At 45.0% G+C, this 13,125-nt stretch overlaps 1 protein-coding gene across 5 annotated transcripts in view; it reads left to right on the plus strand.

The window, feature by feature from the left end:
• ABCA5 (ATP binding cassette subfamily A member 5) overlaps positions 1 to 13,125 on the plus strand; it is a 35,753-nt gene that overhangs the window by 6,529 nt on the left and 16,099 nt on the right. For all 5 annotated transcript variants that reach the window (XM_017812073.1, XM_017812076.1, XM_017812077.1 and 2 more), the window contains 15 exons: positions 176 to 334; positions 597 to 694; positions 1,313 to 1,542; positions 2,720 to 2,861; positions 3,688 to 3,876; positions 4,188 to 4,335; positions 5,570 to 5,738; positions 7,278 to 7,336; positions 7,842 to 7,952; positions 8,480 to 8,655; positions 9,029 to 9,148; positions 9,950 to 10,088; positions 10,228 to 10,318; positions 10,560 to 10,699; positions 12,272 to 12,391. In XM_017812073.1, coding sequence (XP_017667562.1) covers positions 176 to 334; positions 597 to 694; positions 1,313 to 1,542; positions 2,720 to 2,861; positions 3,688 to 3,876; positions 4,188 to 4,335; positions 5,570 to 5,738; positions 7,278 to 7,336; positions 7,842 to 7,952; positions 8,480 to 8,655; positions 9,029 to 9,148; positions 9,950 to 10,088; positions 10,228 to 10,318; positions 10,560 to 10,699; positions 12,272 to 12,391 — 2,091 coding nt within the window. The remainder of the gene's footprint in view (positions 1 to 175; positions 335 to 596; positions 695 to 1,312; positions 1,543 to 2,719; positions 2,862 to 3,687; positions 3,877 to 4,187; positions 4,336 to 5,569; positions 5,739 to 7,277; positions 7,337 to 7,841; positions 7,953 to 8,479; positions 8,656 to 9,028; positions 9,149 to 9,949; positions 10,089 to 10,227; positions 10,319 to 10,559; positions 10,700 to 12,271; positions 12,392 to 13,125) is intronic.

Here is a 13,125-nt window from a genome sequence, read left to right on the forward strand (position 1 = left end):
TACTCCCTGTCGGTTTGAACCATTCCCCCTTGTCCTGTCATACATATATACATTTATATATCTCCAAACTCAAATGATTGATGATTAACAAGATACTTCAAAACCGTTGCACATTTTTTTTCTCCCTGCTGTGCCAGTACCTAAATCAACATGATAATTTCTTAATATCTCTCAGGCATCATCACTGAGGAGTATTTAAGTGAGGAGGAGCTGCAAGAGGCCAGTGCTGTCAAACCCTCCAACTTCGTGGGGGTCGTGTTCAAGGATTCCATGTCCTACCAGCTGAGGTTCCACGACTCCATCGCCATGTCCTCCATTTATACGGAATCCAGAGGTAAACGTGAGCTCTCTCACATGTGCTCTGCAAGGGGATAAACTGGAAAATCATTTTCTATTTTTGTTTTCAGGCCTGGTGTTCCATATATTGATTTATGGAGGTTGTTTGCAGCACTGCCGGGGGTGGCCTCGAGCTGCGCGCTGGGGACAGGGCAGGTGTCACTCTGGTTTTTGGCGTTTTAACACAGAACCAGGGAATCTTAGAGTGGCCTGGGCTGAAGGGGACTTTATGGATCATCATTCCCTGCTTTATTCTGCAGCCAGCTGCTCCAACCTGGGGAAGGGCTGTGAGTCAGTGACCTACTGGAGCTCAGGATTCACGGCGCTCCAGGCCTGCATTGATGCTGCCATTATACAGGTAACTGGAAAAAACCATCATAAACCCAGGGAAGGTCAGCTCCAGGGGCTGCCTTGGCTCTGGCTGCTTGTCTGATGTTGGCTGTTAGTTGTGGGAAAGGCCATCTCCGAAGTCATCTGGACCCTGATGAGAAGGCAGAATGTTTTGGCTGTGCTTTGCTGTATTTTGTGCGGAATTGCTCTCGTTGGGCTGAATAATGTGGATGTTTGTCTCTAACTGCATCCAAATGAGCCTGAACACCCATCACAACAGTCCTCAAAACACAAAGGCTCACAGTGCTCACCCCAAAATGCCATTTCAGGTGCTGTCCTAAAAGGGCTGCAGAATTTGCCTTATTTTGGTGTCAGTGTTGACCAGCAATTTTTCCCAATTCCCCTCCCCTCATCCTGCTCGTGGAGGGAGCAAATTTCATCTTTTCAAGGGCTAGAAATCTCACATTTGCTAATTTTGTCTCCAGGTGTTCAGATATTCTCCAGTTTTCCTGCTTTTGGATTGGGATTTGGGGTCTTCAGATCCCTCCCTGCCAGCGGGTATGGAGATGAAGCTGAGCTGGAGTCTGGGATGAGGCTGAAAAATCAGGAGCAATCCCAAAATAACTCTTCCTTCTCTTCCTTTCAGCTGAAGACGAATCAGTCGGTTTGGGAACAGCTTGAACTGACGAGAGCAGTGGTTATGGGAGAGGCTGCTGTGGTGGAAATAGATAATTTCCCCCGTGCAATCATTTTAATTTACCTGGTGATCGCCTTCTCCCCGTTTGGGTATTATTTGGCAATTCATATTGTGGCAGAAAAGGAGAGGAAGTTGAAGGAATTCCTGAAAATATTGGGACTCCATGACACTGCCTTCTGGTATGTGAGTGTTTAGTATAACTTGTTCTTTATGGTAGAATTATATATATATAAATAATTATTTAAAAAAAACCCACTTTCTAGGAAAACTCCTCCATCCTTCATTTTTAAAATTATTTTCAGTCTGATTAACTGAAAACAACCAGAAAGGGAAATATTCTGTAAAATCAAAGATAGAGACACTTGCAGTATCATGAAAATATGAATATTTTAGTAAGTAAACACCAGAGTAATAACTGTTGCAGTTATGCATGTAAAGCTGTGCCAGACTTAGAGGGATCAAATCTGATGATGTGTGAGATTTTTATGTAGGTTTTTCATTCTCTTTAAATATTTTTGGCTCAGTACCTCCTTTCCTAGAGGCTCAAGAGGTAACCTGCAGTCTGTTCAGAGCTTAGCAGCAGTTTCCCTGACAAGTAATTAAATGAATCCAACTCTGTAATTTTAACAAGACAGAGTAGTCAAAGCAACAGGTTTTAATTTGTTTCCTTACCGTCATGGAAATTGTCCTGTGCAATACAATGTTTTATTTTTTCCCCACGTGAGAGGATGTGCTAATTTGAAATCACTGATAGCTGAGGAGATAAAACCAGGTCTGTCTTTGCCCTTTCCTGCAGCGTTTTCACATCTGTCCCCACTGCACTGAAACAGCCACCTGAGCTTGTTGGAATGATTTTTTTTTTCTCTACTTCTGAGGAAATGTGTCATTTTTTTTACTACCTGTACACAAACCACCCTTGCTTCCTGAGGTCAGAGTTGCTCACAGCTCTGCTTTTCAGAAGGAAAGGATTTTATTACCCTGCCCGGCGACTGGAATGACTAGTGGATTAAATTTTAAATAGAATTTCTTGAATTATTGAAACCTAGGACTCTGTTACTCTCTTTCAGTTATACCAGGGAATTAACTATGCAAGTTTAAAAAAAAAAAAATAATAGTGAATCATCTAATTGTGTGTCTTTAGCTGCTGTGGGTATCTGTGTGTGCTCTAGTGCCAAGAACAATTCCAGGGGTGTTTACAAGAGCTCTTTTATTTGGGGGCTCTTGTTTTGTTCCAAGCTTGGCCTTTGGTGCAGCTGTCTGGAATATTAAAGAATGGTGGGTTCAGCTATTTGTGTGGCCGGTTCAGGCTGGGGATTCATTGCCTGGTTTCTGTTCTTTCCCCCCCTTTGTTCCTAGGCTTTCCTGGGTGCTGCTCTACGTGAGCCTGATTTTTGTCATGTCCATTCTCATGGCAGTGATCGCCACGGCCTCCTCCCTCTTTCCCCAGAGCAGTGCCTTTGTGATATTTCTCCTTTTTTTCCTGTATGGAGTCTCCTCAGTAAGTATTCCTGGTCTTGTTAAATTCAGCCACCCCATCCCTGTGGGTTTTGTTCCTTTCCCACCTGTTCTTGTTCTCTCTCCTAAAGCAACAAGCTTTAGGACCAAACAGTGCTGGGTGTCTGACCTGTCCCATCCCCTTCCTTGGCTCTTCTCCAGTTCAGGATGTTCTACAGGTGTCACCCATCACTATGGGAAAGCCATTTCCCTACTGAAATATCTGGGTTTAAAATAATCAGTCTTTTGAGCTGAAAACACTGTACAGAACCATTTTGCAGTCCCAACCCACATCCTCTTCAAAACATTTGTTGTTACTATATAGTGTAATGCTAAAAGCCTAATTAAAACTCAGAGAATTATATTAGAATATGTTATAAATATATTTATATAGCCTGTCTGAGTTTATAAGCAGCCAGTGCCCAAGTAGGTATTTGTTTGCTGTCACTGGCAGAAGGGACACTCACCAGGGTGGAGGTGCACACTCAGCTCTATAAAAGAAAAATTAGGAGCCATCATTATTTTCTGTGCTCTGTCTCCTGGCATCTCTGGGGAATCTGTCCCTCCTGATGCTCTGGAGGGATATAAAAGATGTGTGGGTGTGGCACTTAAGGACATGTTTCAGTGGTGGCCTTGGCAGTGCTGGGGAAGCAGTGGATCTGAAAGGTCTTTTCCACACAAAATGATTCCATAATTCTGTGGGGGTGAATGCTGTCATGCCTATACCAGGAAAATGATATCAAGAGGCAAAATGGCATTTCACCTTGGTTTCTCTATACCTGTATTATTAGTTTTAAAACAGCACCTTCCTCTCTGTTTTTTGCCCTCAGGTTTTCTTCGCCCTTATGCTGACACCTCTATTTAAAAAGTCAAAGCACGTGGGTATAGTGGAGTTCTTGGCCACACTGGCTTTTGGGTTTGTGGGCCTGAACATTGTCCTGCTGGAGGATTTTCCCAAATCTTTCGTGTGGTTTCTCAGCCCTTTGTGTCAGTGCAGCTTCTTGATCGGTGTCGCGCAGGTAAAGAACCACCAGCTCCTCGTCATCCCCTTGTCATGGATCATTTTCAAATAGATCTTGATGGAGATACTCTTAAACAGTTATTTTATTTCTAATAAACTGATGATGGTGGGGGAAAACACTTGTTTTAATAACTTCCCCTGGGAGTTTGATATCCAGCCCCATCAAGGAGCTGTTATTCTTGGTGTTTGTTGCTGAGATCTCAGTCACTTCCTCATTATTTTTGTTTCTTTTGCCAAGTTTGCCCTGTGCTGTCCTGTCTTTCAGGCTGGCCCAGTGCTGGTGTGTAACATCTCCCTCTCCCTGTGCAGGTCATGCATCTGGAAGATTATGAAGATGGGGCAACATTTGCAAATATAAACGATGGTCCTTACCCGCTCTGTATCTCTCTTATTTTGTTGGTGCTGGACAGCATCTTTTACCTGCTTGTAGCTGTGTACCTGGACCAGGTTATCCCAGGTATGTTCCCAAGAGCTGAACTGTGCAAGGATCACCAATTCCTGCAGTCCTGAGCCCCCCCAGGCTGGTGGCACCTCTCCCTTAAATTCAGTTATGGAGAAAGGAGGTGATGCTGTTTGCAGATAGATTTTTTTTTATGCTGTGACTCAGAATACTTTTAGCTGAAATAATTTATATTCTGTTAAAGTTGTGAGATGTGAGGAGGGGTTTTGGCATGTTGAGAATTGCTGGCCCTAAAAAGCGAAATTTTTCCCTCTTTCTAGAGGAAAAACTTCCTTACTGGGCTAATGAACGCTTCAGCCTTTAAAATTTGCTCTTTGAGGGTTGAAAATCAAAGACTCCTCTCCCTGTTCCAGATCTTTCCCTGTGACAGAAGTACTTTAACATGAAACATAGAATAAAGTTGTTAATCTTACGACTAAATCCTGGTTAAGCCCCTCAGCTCCGTTCACCTCTGATCCCTCTGGATTTGCATTACTGTGTTTAAGTCACCATTTTTTCAGTCCTGGGGATTTTTCTTGCACAGAAGGAGATTTGCACATGTATTTAAACTCCTGGCCAACCTGGAGCCTGCCAGCAGTGTTGATGGGAGCGGTGGCTTAAGTGCAGATGGTTAAACTCTGCTGAAGGATACTGAGGTCCTGGAGCAGGTCCAGAGGAGGGCAACTAGGCTGGTGAAGGGACTCAAGCACAAGTCCTATGAGGAGAGGCTGAGGGAGCTGGGGCTGTTCAGCCTGGAGAAGAGGAGGCTCAGGGGAGACCTCCTCACTCTCTGCAACTCCCTGACAGGAGGGGGGAGCCAGCCAGGGGTTGGTCTCTTTTCCCAGGCAACCATCAGTAAGACAAGAGGGCTGGGTCTTCAGCTGTGCCAGGGGAGGTTTAGGTTGGATATTAGAAAGAATTTCTTTACACAGAGGATAATCAGACATGGGAATGGGCTGCCCAGGGAAGTGGTGGATTCTCCGTCCCTGGAGATTTTTAAAAAGAGACTGGATGTGGCATCAGTGCCATGGTCTAGCAACCACAGCGGGGTTGGATCAAGGGTTGGACTTGATGATCTCGAAGGTCCCTTCCAACCCAGCTGATTCTGTGATTCTATGAAGAAACCCCTCTGGAACAGAGGTGCAGGGTGGTTCATGGACCTCTCACGGGAGAGCTCGTGGCTTTTGGAGCTAAAACCCAAAAGCTGAGGAATATCTGATGGGAAGCTGTGGGTTTTCCCTGTGTTCTCCAGGGGAGTTCGGGCTGCGCCGCACCCCGCTGTTCTTCATGAAACCCTCGTTTTGGTCCAAGCACAGGAAGAATTACAAGGAGCTGTACGAGAGCAGCATCAACGGCAGCTTGAGCTTCAGCGAGATCGTGGAGCCCGTGCCCTCGGAATTCCAGGGGAAAGAAGCCATCAGGTACAGATGAGCAGATCACCTGGGTTCCCCGGGAATTTTTTTTTTAACGTGAGATTTGAAAATCCCCTCTCAGTCCTGCGCCCGTTGGATTCAAATAGCATATGGTATGCATTGCAGAGGGCCCAGCACGGCTCCTTCCCGGTCAATCCCCAGCATCAGTGGATGCTCTCCAAGGGTAAATCGCTGGGCTTAAAGGGAGGGTTTGTTTGTGGATGGTTTTCCTTTGGTTGGAGTCCTCTCCAGCCCGGCTGGTTTTCCGTTCCCTCCGTTTCACTGAGGCCACGGGCGGCGTAAGCGGTTGCAGATGTTGGAGCGTCTGCTCTGCTGGGAGGGTTTAGTTTCTGGTAACGCATATTTTAGGACAAAAGGCCGAATTCTAGGGTTGTGTGAAGGCTGTGCTGTTCTCCACAGACCAGAGGGGAACTTGATGGTGGTTTTACCCAGCTGCCACATACGAGAGTGTAAAAGGAAACTGAGAAATGGATGTCCCCACTCTCATCTTTCGTGCTGTGCTGTGTGTCACCTGCTGTCTTGCACCTGGACTGTCACTGCTTTGTGGTGTTTCTCAGATGTTATTTTCAATGTCTTCCTTCGAGCCCTTCTTGCCATCATTTTCCAGTGGCATAGCCTGATGGGAGATGGGGAGCTCTGCATCTTCACTCCTGGTTGGCTCCACTAGTCTCAAATAAATATTTGAGTTCAGTGACCAGAATGAGTCTTGTTCACACCATCCATGTCTCTTTGGGCACCTGCCATGGGTTCAAGGGTCTGGTTTTAATCCTGATATTCACATAAGAATGTTGTGGCCATTGTTGCATTAAGTCCATCCAGCCTGGACTCTTCCCATATCATCCCTTCAGCAGCTCTCTAGAATTTTCACACTATCTTGTCATCTTTACATGTGCAGGTTTTCTTTTCTTTCATACCCAGTTCTCCTCCCTGCTTCTCAGCCATAACCCACTCCCATCCTCATTTCCAGGGCAGCCAGGCTTCCAAAGCCCATCCTGAAGGATGGGTGCCTTCAGGTTTTTCTCATTTGGGAAACCAGTGGGGCTGGAAGGAAGGTTTTTACCTTTCTTGGGGAGAAAGATACCTGCTTTCTTTTACCTAATTTTGATGAGGAGCTGTCAGTAATCACATCTTTGGAGTCTGTTCTACTAATACCTCTTTTCTATATCATATCTGTGGAGTCTTTTGTGGTATTGTGCAACCACTGGGGAGTAGCTGTTCCCTTTTCTACCTTGAGAAACCTCTAGTGCGTTGTTCTACCATGTGAAAGAGACACAGATTTTAAATAATTCAAGTTGTCAACAGAGGAAATACCTTAGAAGGTGATCAGAAAAAGCTTTCTGATGCCAGGGTGGAGATGGGCAGAGCTCATCAAGATGTCCTGTCTCTTGACATGCCTTGATGGGTTTTGAACGTGTTTGGTGCCACTTTGATCTGATCATCTTGTTGTGACTGTTGCCAAGTATTGATCATTCAAAATGACATACAAAGATCCTGAAACAGTTTATACAATGACATGTCTTCTTTCAGAATCAGCTGTGTTCAGAAAACATTCAGGAAAAAGGGGGAAACTGTGGAGGCTCTCAGAAGTAAGAACATTTTAGCTTTTTAGCTGCTTGTCAGATGCAGAGGAGCAATAGCTGAATTGCTGAGTGATCTTTTGTGTTTCAGTTCAGGCTTTTTGGTTTCTTTTAGAGGGGTGGGACCTTGGAGTGTGAATGCCAGATGTGCCTGTGTGTGTATTCTCTCACAGCTTGGGCAGTAATCTTCTTTAGGACAGTACCCCAAGAAGTGAACCCTTATCACTAAGGAAAGCCTACTGGTATCATCCCTGTTATTCCTCCTCTGCCCTTGTGGTGATATGATCTTCCCTGCCCCTTCTCCCTGATATTTTCATCTTGTTTCCCTGTGTGGCTTTTAGATGTGGGTGCAGGGCCTATCCCATGCCCAGCCATGGAGGTAAGGTGTGCCCCCAGCAGAGTGTGAATGCATACCCCATATGTTAGTATTTGAATTTACCTCTGCCTTGGGAGCTGGCTCCAGGTGCCAGGAGCACATCCCTGACATCTCCTCTTCCTCTGCCCCGGGGACCAGATTTGTCCTTTGACATCTACGAGGGTCAGATCACGGCTCTGCTGGGGCACAGCGGCACCGGGAAGACGACGCTGATGAACATCCTCTGTGGGCTGTGCCCACCCACGGATGGTGAGTCCTCAGGGCTTTTGGGTGCCCTGCTTTCAAAACCAAAGCTCATAATCATTGTTTCAGGGTGCACCAAACTTTGAAACAGAATCACAGAATCACTGGGTGGTTTGGGTTGGCAGGGGCCTTAAAGCTCATCTCATTCCAACCCCCTGCCTTGGGCAGGGACAGCTTCCAACTAGCCCAGGTTGCTCCAAGCCCCATCCAACCTGGCCTTGAGCACTTCCAGGGATGGGGAGTCAACAACCTCTCTGGACAACCTGTGCCAGTGCTTCACTATCCTTATAATAAAGATTTTTTTTCTAATATCTAATCTATCCCTGCCCTCCTTCATCTTAAGGTCTTTCCCCCTTGTCCTGTCACTCCCTGCCCTTGTGAAAAGTCCCTCTCCAGCCTTCCTGTAATGCCCCCTCAGACCCTATAAGGTCTCCTAAAGTTCACCTTCAATTCACAGCCACATTCACCTGCTCTCTGGCTGTAAAGACCTTCTTCCTTGATTGCTCCTGGATTTGTTTTAATTCCTGTTTTAGGGTTTGTCTCTGTCTATGGGCACAAAGTCTCCGAGATCGATGAGATGCTGGAAGTGCGGCAGATGACGGGGGTGTGCCCTCAGTCTGACATCCACTTTGACATTTTAACTGTGGAGGAGAATCTCTCCCTCTTTGCTGCCATTAAGGGAATCCCTCAGAATGATTTGATACAAGAAGTAAGTCACCTGGGCACAGGTATTGTCTTATGTGTTCACTTCTAACCTGTAAATCAAAATATCCTTTTAGACAAGTGTGGAGGGAAATATTTTATGGTACAGTAGACAAGAGGTACAGATATTTTTGCAAAGATAAACTGTTAATTTTTCCTAGGAGATTAAAATGTTCATGGCAAAACTTTAAATCCTGGCATTTGGGTTCAAGCAATGGCACCTTTAAACTTTGTATGCACAGGTTGTGCAGTTCACATACAGAATAAACTGGGAATTAGCAGCAGTTAATTTGAATGTTAATTGTTCATAATCTGGTTTAAAAACACTTTACAGATTTATTTTTTTTTAAGACAGTAAATGTGTTTCTTGTGTTTTCAAGGTGCAGAAGGTGTTGCTGGATTTGGAGATGCAGCCCATCAGGGACAATCAAGCTAAAAAACTAAGTGGGGGGCAGAAGAGGAGGCTGTCAGTGGGAGTTGCTGTTCTTGGGAACCCCAAGGTGAGAGTGATGGAGTTGTTCCCAGCTTGGCATCACTGATACATTGATGGTTTGGTGTCTCTTGTCTAAACTAATTCATATATATAATAATATGTAAGATGCAGTAATTGTTACTCTCAGCATCTGTTGCTCCTTTTTTTTTTTTTTTTTCTTCATTTGTGGCTTAATTAAAATCACTTTAATGACTCAACCTTTGTGCTCAAGGCTGTTAAAGGTTCAGGTAATGGCAGTAACTCTGGATTTGATCTCTTTGGGAAATAAACAGTGTGACTAGTTTTCTGTAACTTCTGGCAGGTAACATTTAGCCCCCAACAGTCAAATTGTTGGATACTTTCCTCACAAAGCCATCCAGGAGCAGGAATGGAGCCAGAGAGCTCTTTTGTGTTCCAGCTCTGTAATTTCTGGCCTGTGAGGATGGGGATTGCTTTGAGATCTGTATTTAAAAATGATGTGTGTGACAGTTCCTGGGGGTTTTAAAAGCAGGTGTGTGTATTTAACCACCCCTTAGGAGAAAAAGTGAATCCACAGCTAAATTGTTAATTCTAATATGTAATTGTGTTAGAACCAGAATAGAACAGGCTATGGCATTAAGTTATTATAGGATTTTTCCATTTGTCACAACAGGAGATGGATTTATTCAAAGTGTAGTGGCAGCAGCTGCATTACTTAGTCTGGGATGTTCCTTATGTGTTTTAGAGGAATAACTAACAGGCTTCAGACAAAACCCCCTGGATCTGTAGGGATTCCTGAGGTCAGTGCACATGGATGTGGCTTTGAAAACACTCTTGGTTTTGCCCCAAGGTTTTGCTGCTGGACGAGCCCACGGCCGGGATGGATCCCTGCTCACGGCACATCGTCTGGAACCTCCTGAAAAACAGGAAAGCCAATTGTGTGACCGTGTTCAGCACCCACTTCATGGACGAGGCAGATATCCTGGCTGGTGAGATCTTCTGCCACCCTGGGTGCCAGCCTGGGGTGCCAAACCACGGAATGCACGTTTGTTTGAAGTTTGTCATTGAGTTTTGGGGGAGATTCTCAATCTTCTACTTCAAAGGGGCCTTCTTGACTTCTGTTTCTAGATCGTAAAGCTGTGATTTCTCAAGGGATGTTGAAGTGCCTCGGATCTTCTCTCTTTCTCAAAAGCAAGTGGGGAATTGGCTACCGCTTGAGGTAAGTGTTTTGTGGTATTTATGTGCCATCAGTTTGTTTTTTTTTTTTTCATTGTTTTCTATTGCAATCTCTAAGATAGCACCCTCTGCCCCCCTCCCCACCAAAAAAAAAACCCTTTTATCATCTTGAACGATAAAATTGAGTGTTTGGTGACTGTGGTGCGCTGCTGGCTGATTGTTGTGGTGCAGTGTCAGGAGAAGGTCAGGCTTTAACCCCCCAGTTTCTGGGGCTGTGTTTTTAGCATGCACATCGATGCCTATTGCAACACGGAAGCTACGACCTCTCTGATCAGGCAGCACATCCCTGCAGCCACCCTGATCCAGGAGAACGATGAGCAGCTCGTGTACACCCTCCCCCTCAAGGACGTGGACAAATTTGCAGGTATTGGTGTGGTTTTGTGCTGCAGGGATGAGTGGCTGCAGAGGGGAATTCCATCAGGCGTGGCTGTAGCTGCACCTCTTGGTAAGGTGTCAATTCTGCAGTTACCTGTGATTATATATGTTATTATTTGGCTGATGGTGAGTCAGTGAGGTCTTTCTCAGGTGAGTGAGGACCTTGTTGCCTCCTCCAGGGAGGCTGTGGTGTGTCAGAGGGATGTGGGTACCTGACAGCAAGTGCTGGGCTGATGCCTCTGTGGTGAAGAGACCCTTTCACCCAACCATCCCTTTGTCCTGCAGAAGCATCATCTTGTTGCAGAGGGTTTTAATGGGCCAGGCAGACCTCCAGTGGGAATCCAGCAAGCCCCAAATCCTACAAAAATCAACAACCCTTGTGTGAGCTGCAAAGAGCATCATCACACTCAAAAGCAATCTGTGAAAGACAGTAAAATGATAACCTCTAAACCAGTAATGCTGTCTGTGTCACTGCCTTAAAATTCAGTGGTGAGAGGGAGCATGGAGCAGATGTGAGGATTTCACTAGATGGCAGCAATTATCTGATCAGTCCTGTGCAGAGCTCCTTGTTCACCTCCCAGAAATGAATGGAATAAACATTGTGTCCTCTGTGCCATGTGGAAAGCGAAGGGAGAATCAACACCAATGGGAATATGCAGCTGATATTTCATAAGTGGTTTTTTTTCCCCTGCTGCATTTGAGTTAATAATTTATTAGCCTTGCCTTTAGCAGCCACATCGTGTACTTTTGAAAACGGGCACCTTTTATGTAAGATGGAATCAATTCCCCCAAACTGTTGCAAGGAGAAGCCAAGGTTGGGAATGTGCCTTGGTCAGTGGGGCAGAAGAAATTGCAGAGATTAGAGCAGCAGCATCAGGGATCCAGCTGCTCTTCCCATTTTATACATTAGCATTTCCCTTCAGCCTGACCCTGGCTCTAAGCTCCTCATTTTAGGTCCTTTATTTTATAGGACTAACAAGAGCCCAATAGCATTTTTATCCAAGGGTATTAATTAGTGCTCTCTCTGAACCTCTTGTTGGTCCTCAAGCTCTGCTTGCTGTCCAGGATATCCTGCCCAGTTAACCTTGCTTTACACATCTGGGAATTCTTTTTATATGCATAAAAGTACGTATCTTATATAGATATCCAATTACTCAGTGGTTTTATTTGTAAAATCCCTTTGTGCCTGGGCAGGGATTTAGGTAGGATGACCTGTCCTGCAGACCCTGGGTGTGATGCTACCAGGAGAGGGGCTCCTGAAGCTGCCCAGAGGCAGCTCTCAGCCCAAGAGCTTTAGGATGCTGAGGTGGTTTCATCAACACCACAGCTTCAGGAAAACCTGCCACGTTTCCCTGATCACAGAGATTGAAGTTTGGTGCTAAAAGGAGCTTATCCCAACCTTGATTCTCAAGCCATGACCTGCGTCTTCATCTTTAAACATTGATATTTGTGTGTTAGTGCTTTTTCCGAGGCTTTAGGGATGTGTCTGATGTGCTTGGAGCTCTCTCAGGAGGTGGTGGAGCACAGCTGCAGAGTTGTTATGTGTCATGTCTGTCCCCAGGCTTGTTTTCTGACCTGGACACCCACTCCCACCTGGGTGTTATCACCTACGGCGTGTCCATGACCACGCTGGAGGACGTCTACCTGAAACTGGAAGTCGAGGCAGAGATCGACCAAGCAGGTGGGGTGGGCCAGGAATGTTCTCTTGTTTTCCCTCATGTTTGTTTTAGTCTCAGTTAGTGTGGAATTGTCACTGCCAGCAGGAGGTAAGAGTAACAACTCCTCTCCCAAGGTGCTGCAACAAGGTGGGGCTCCTTTGGCCTGGTAACATTCCAGGCTGTTGAAATATTTAATGTGAAAACGGGGAAAAAGCAGTGAATTGGGCAGGAGGTGGTTCTGGGAGGATCCAGGGGAAAAGCTTTTCACTTATTAATTTTTCATCCAGCACACTTACATCTGACTCCTCTGCTTTACAGCCACACATTTAATGGCTTGCTTTTTTAAAATGTCCTTTATTTTCCTAATGGACTTTTTGCTTTCAAGAATTTATAAATGCACAGCGTGAAATTAATTTCCAACTTTCTGCAACATTAGTGGCTGCACTTAAGGCTGGAGCAGCTCAACTTGTCTCAATTCTCCTCCTTTGAAATTAACTTTCAATTCAAATGATAAGCTGAATAGGCTTAATATTATTCCAGAATTAATAAATTCTTTTTTTTATGTTAACTTTAATCGTTTAAGCTATTTTCATAACTCTAAAGCTTTCTGTGTGATACAGACTTACTAGTATAAGTAAGTATATATACTCTATGGTGTATATATAGTATACTGATATATAAACTTACTAAGTAAGTAGAATTACTACCCTGCTCCACAAAGTTTGTGTGAGTGTGGGAGGATTTAACAGCTGAATAT

This window comes from Lepidothrix coronata, unplaced genomic scaffold (assembly GCF_001604755.1).
Source record: "Lepidothrix coronata isolate B3197 unplaced genomic scaffold, Lepidothrix_coronata-1.0 Scaffold34, whole genome shotgun sequence".
Lineage (NCBI taxonomy): Eukaryota > Metazoa > Chordata > Aves > Passeriformes > Pipridae > Lepidothrix > Lepidothrix coronata.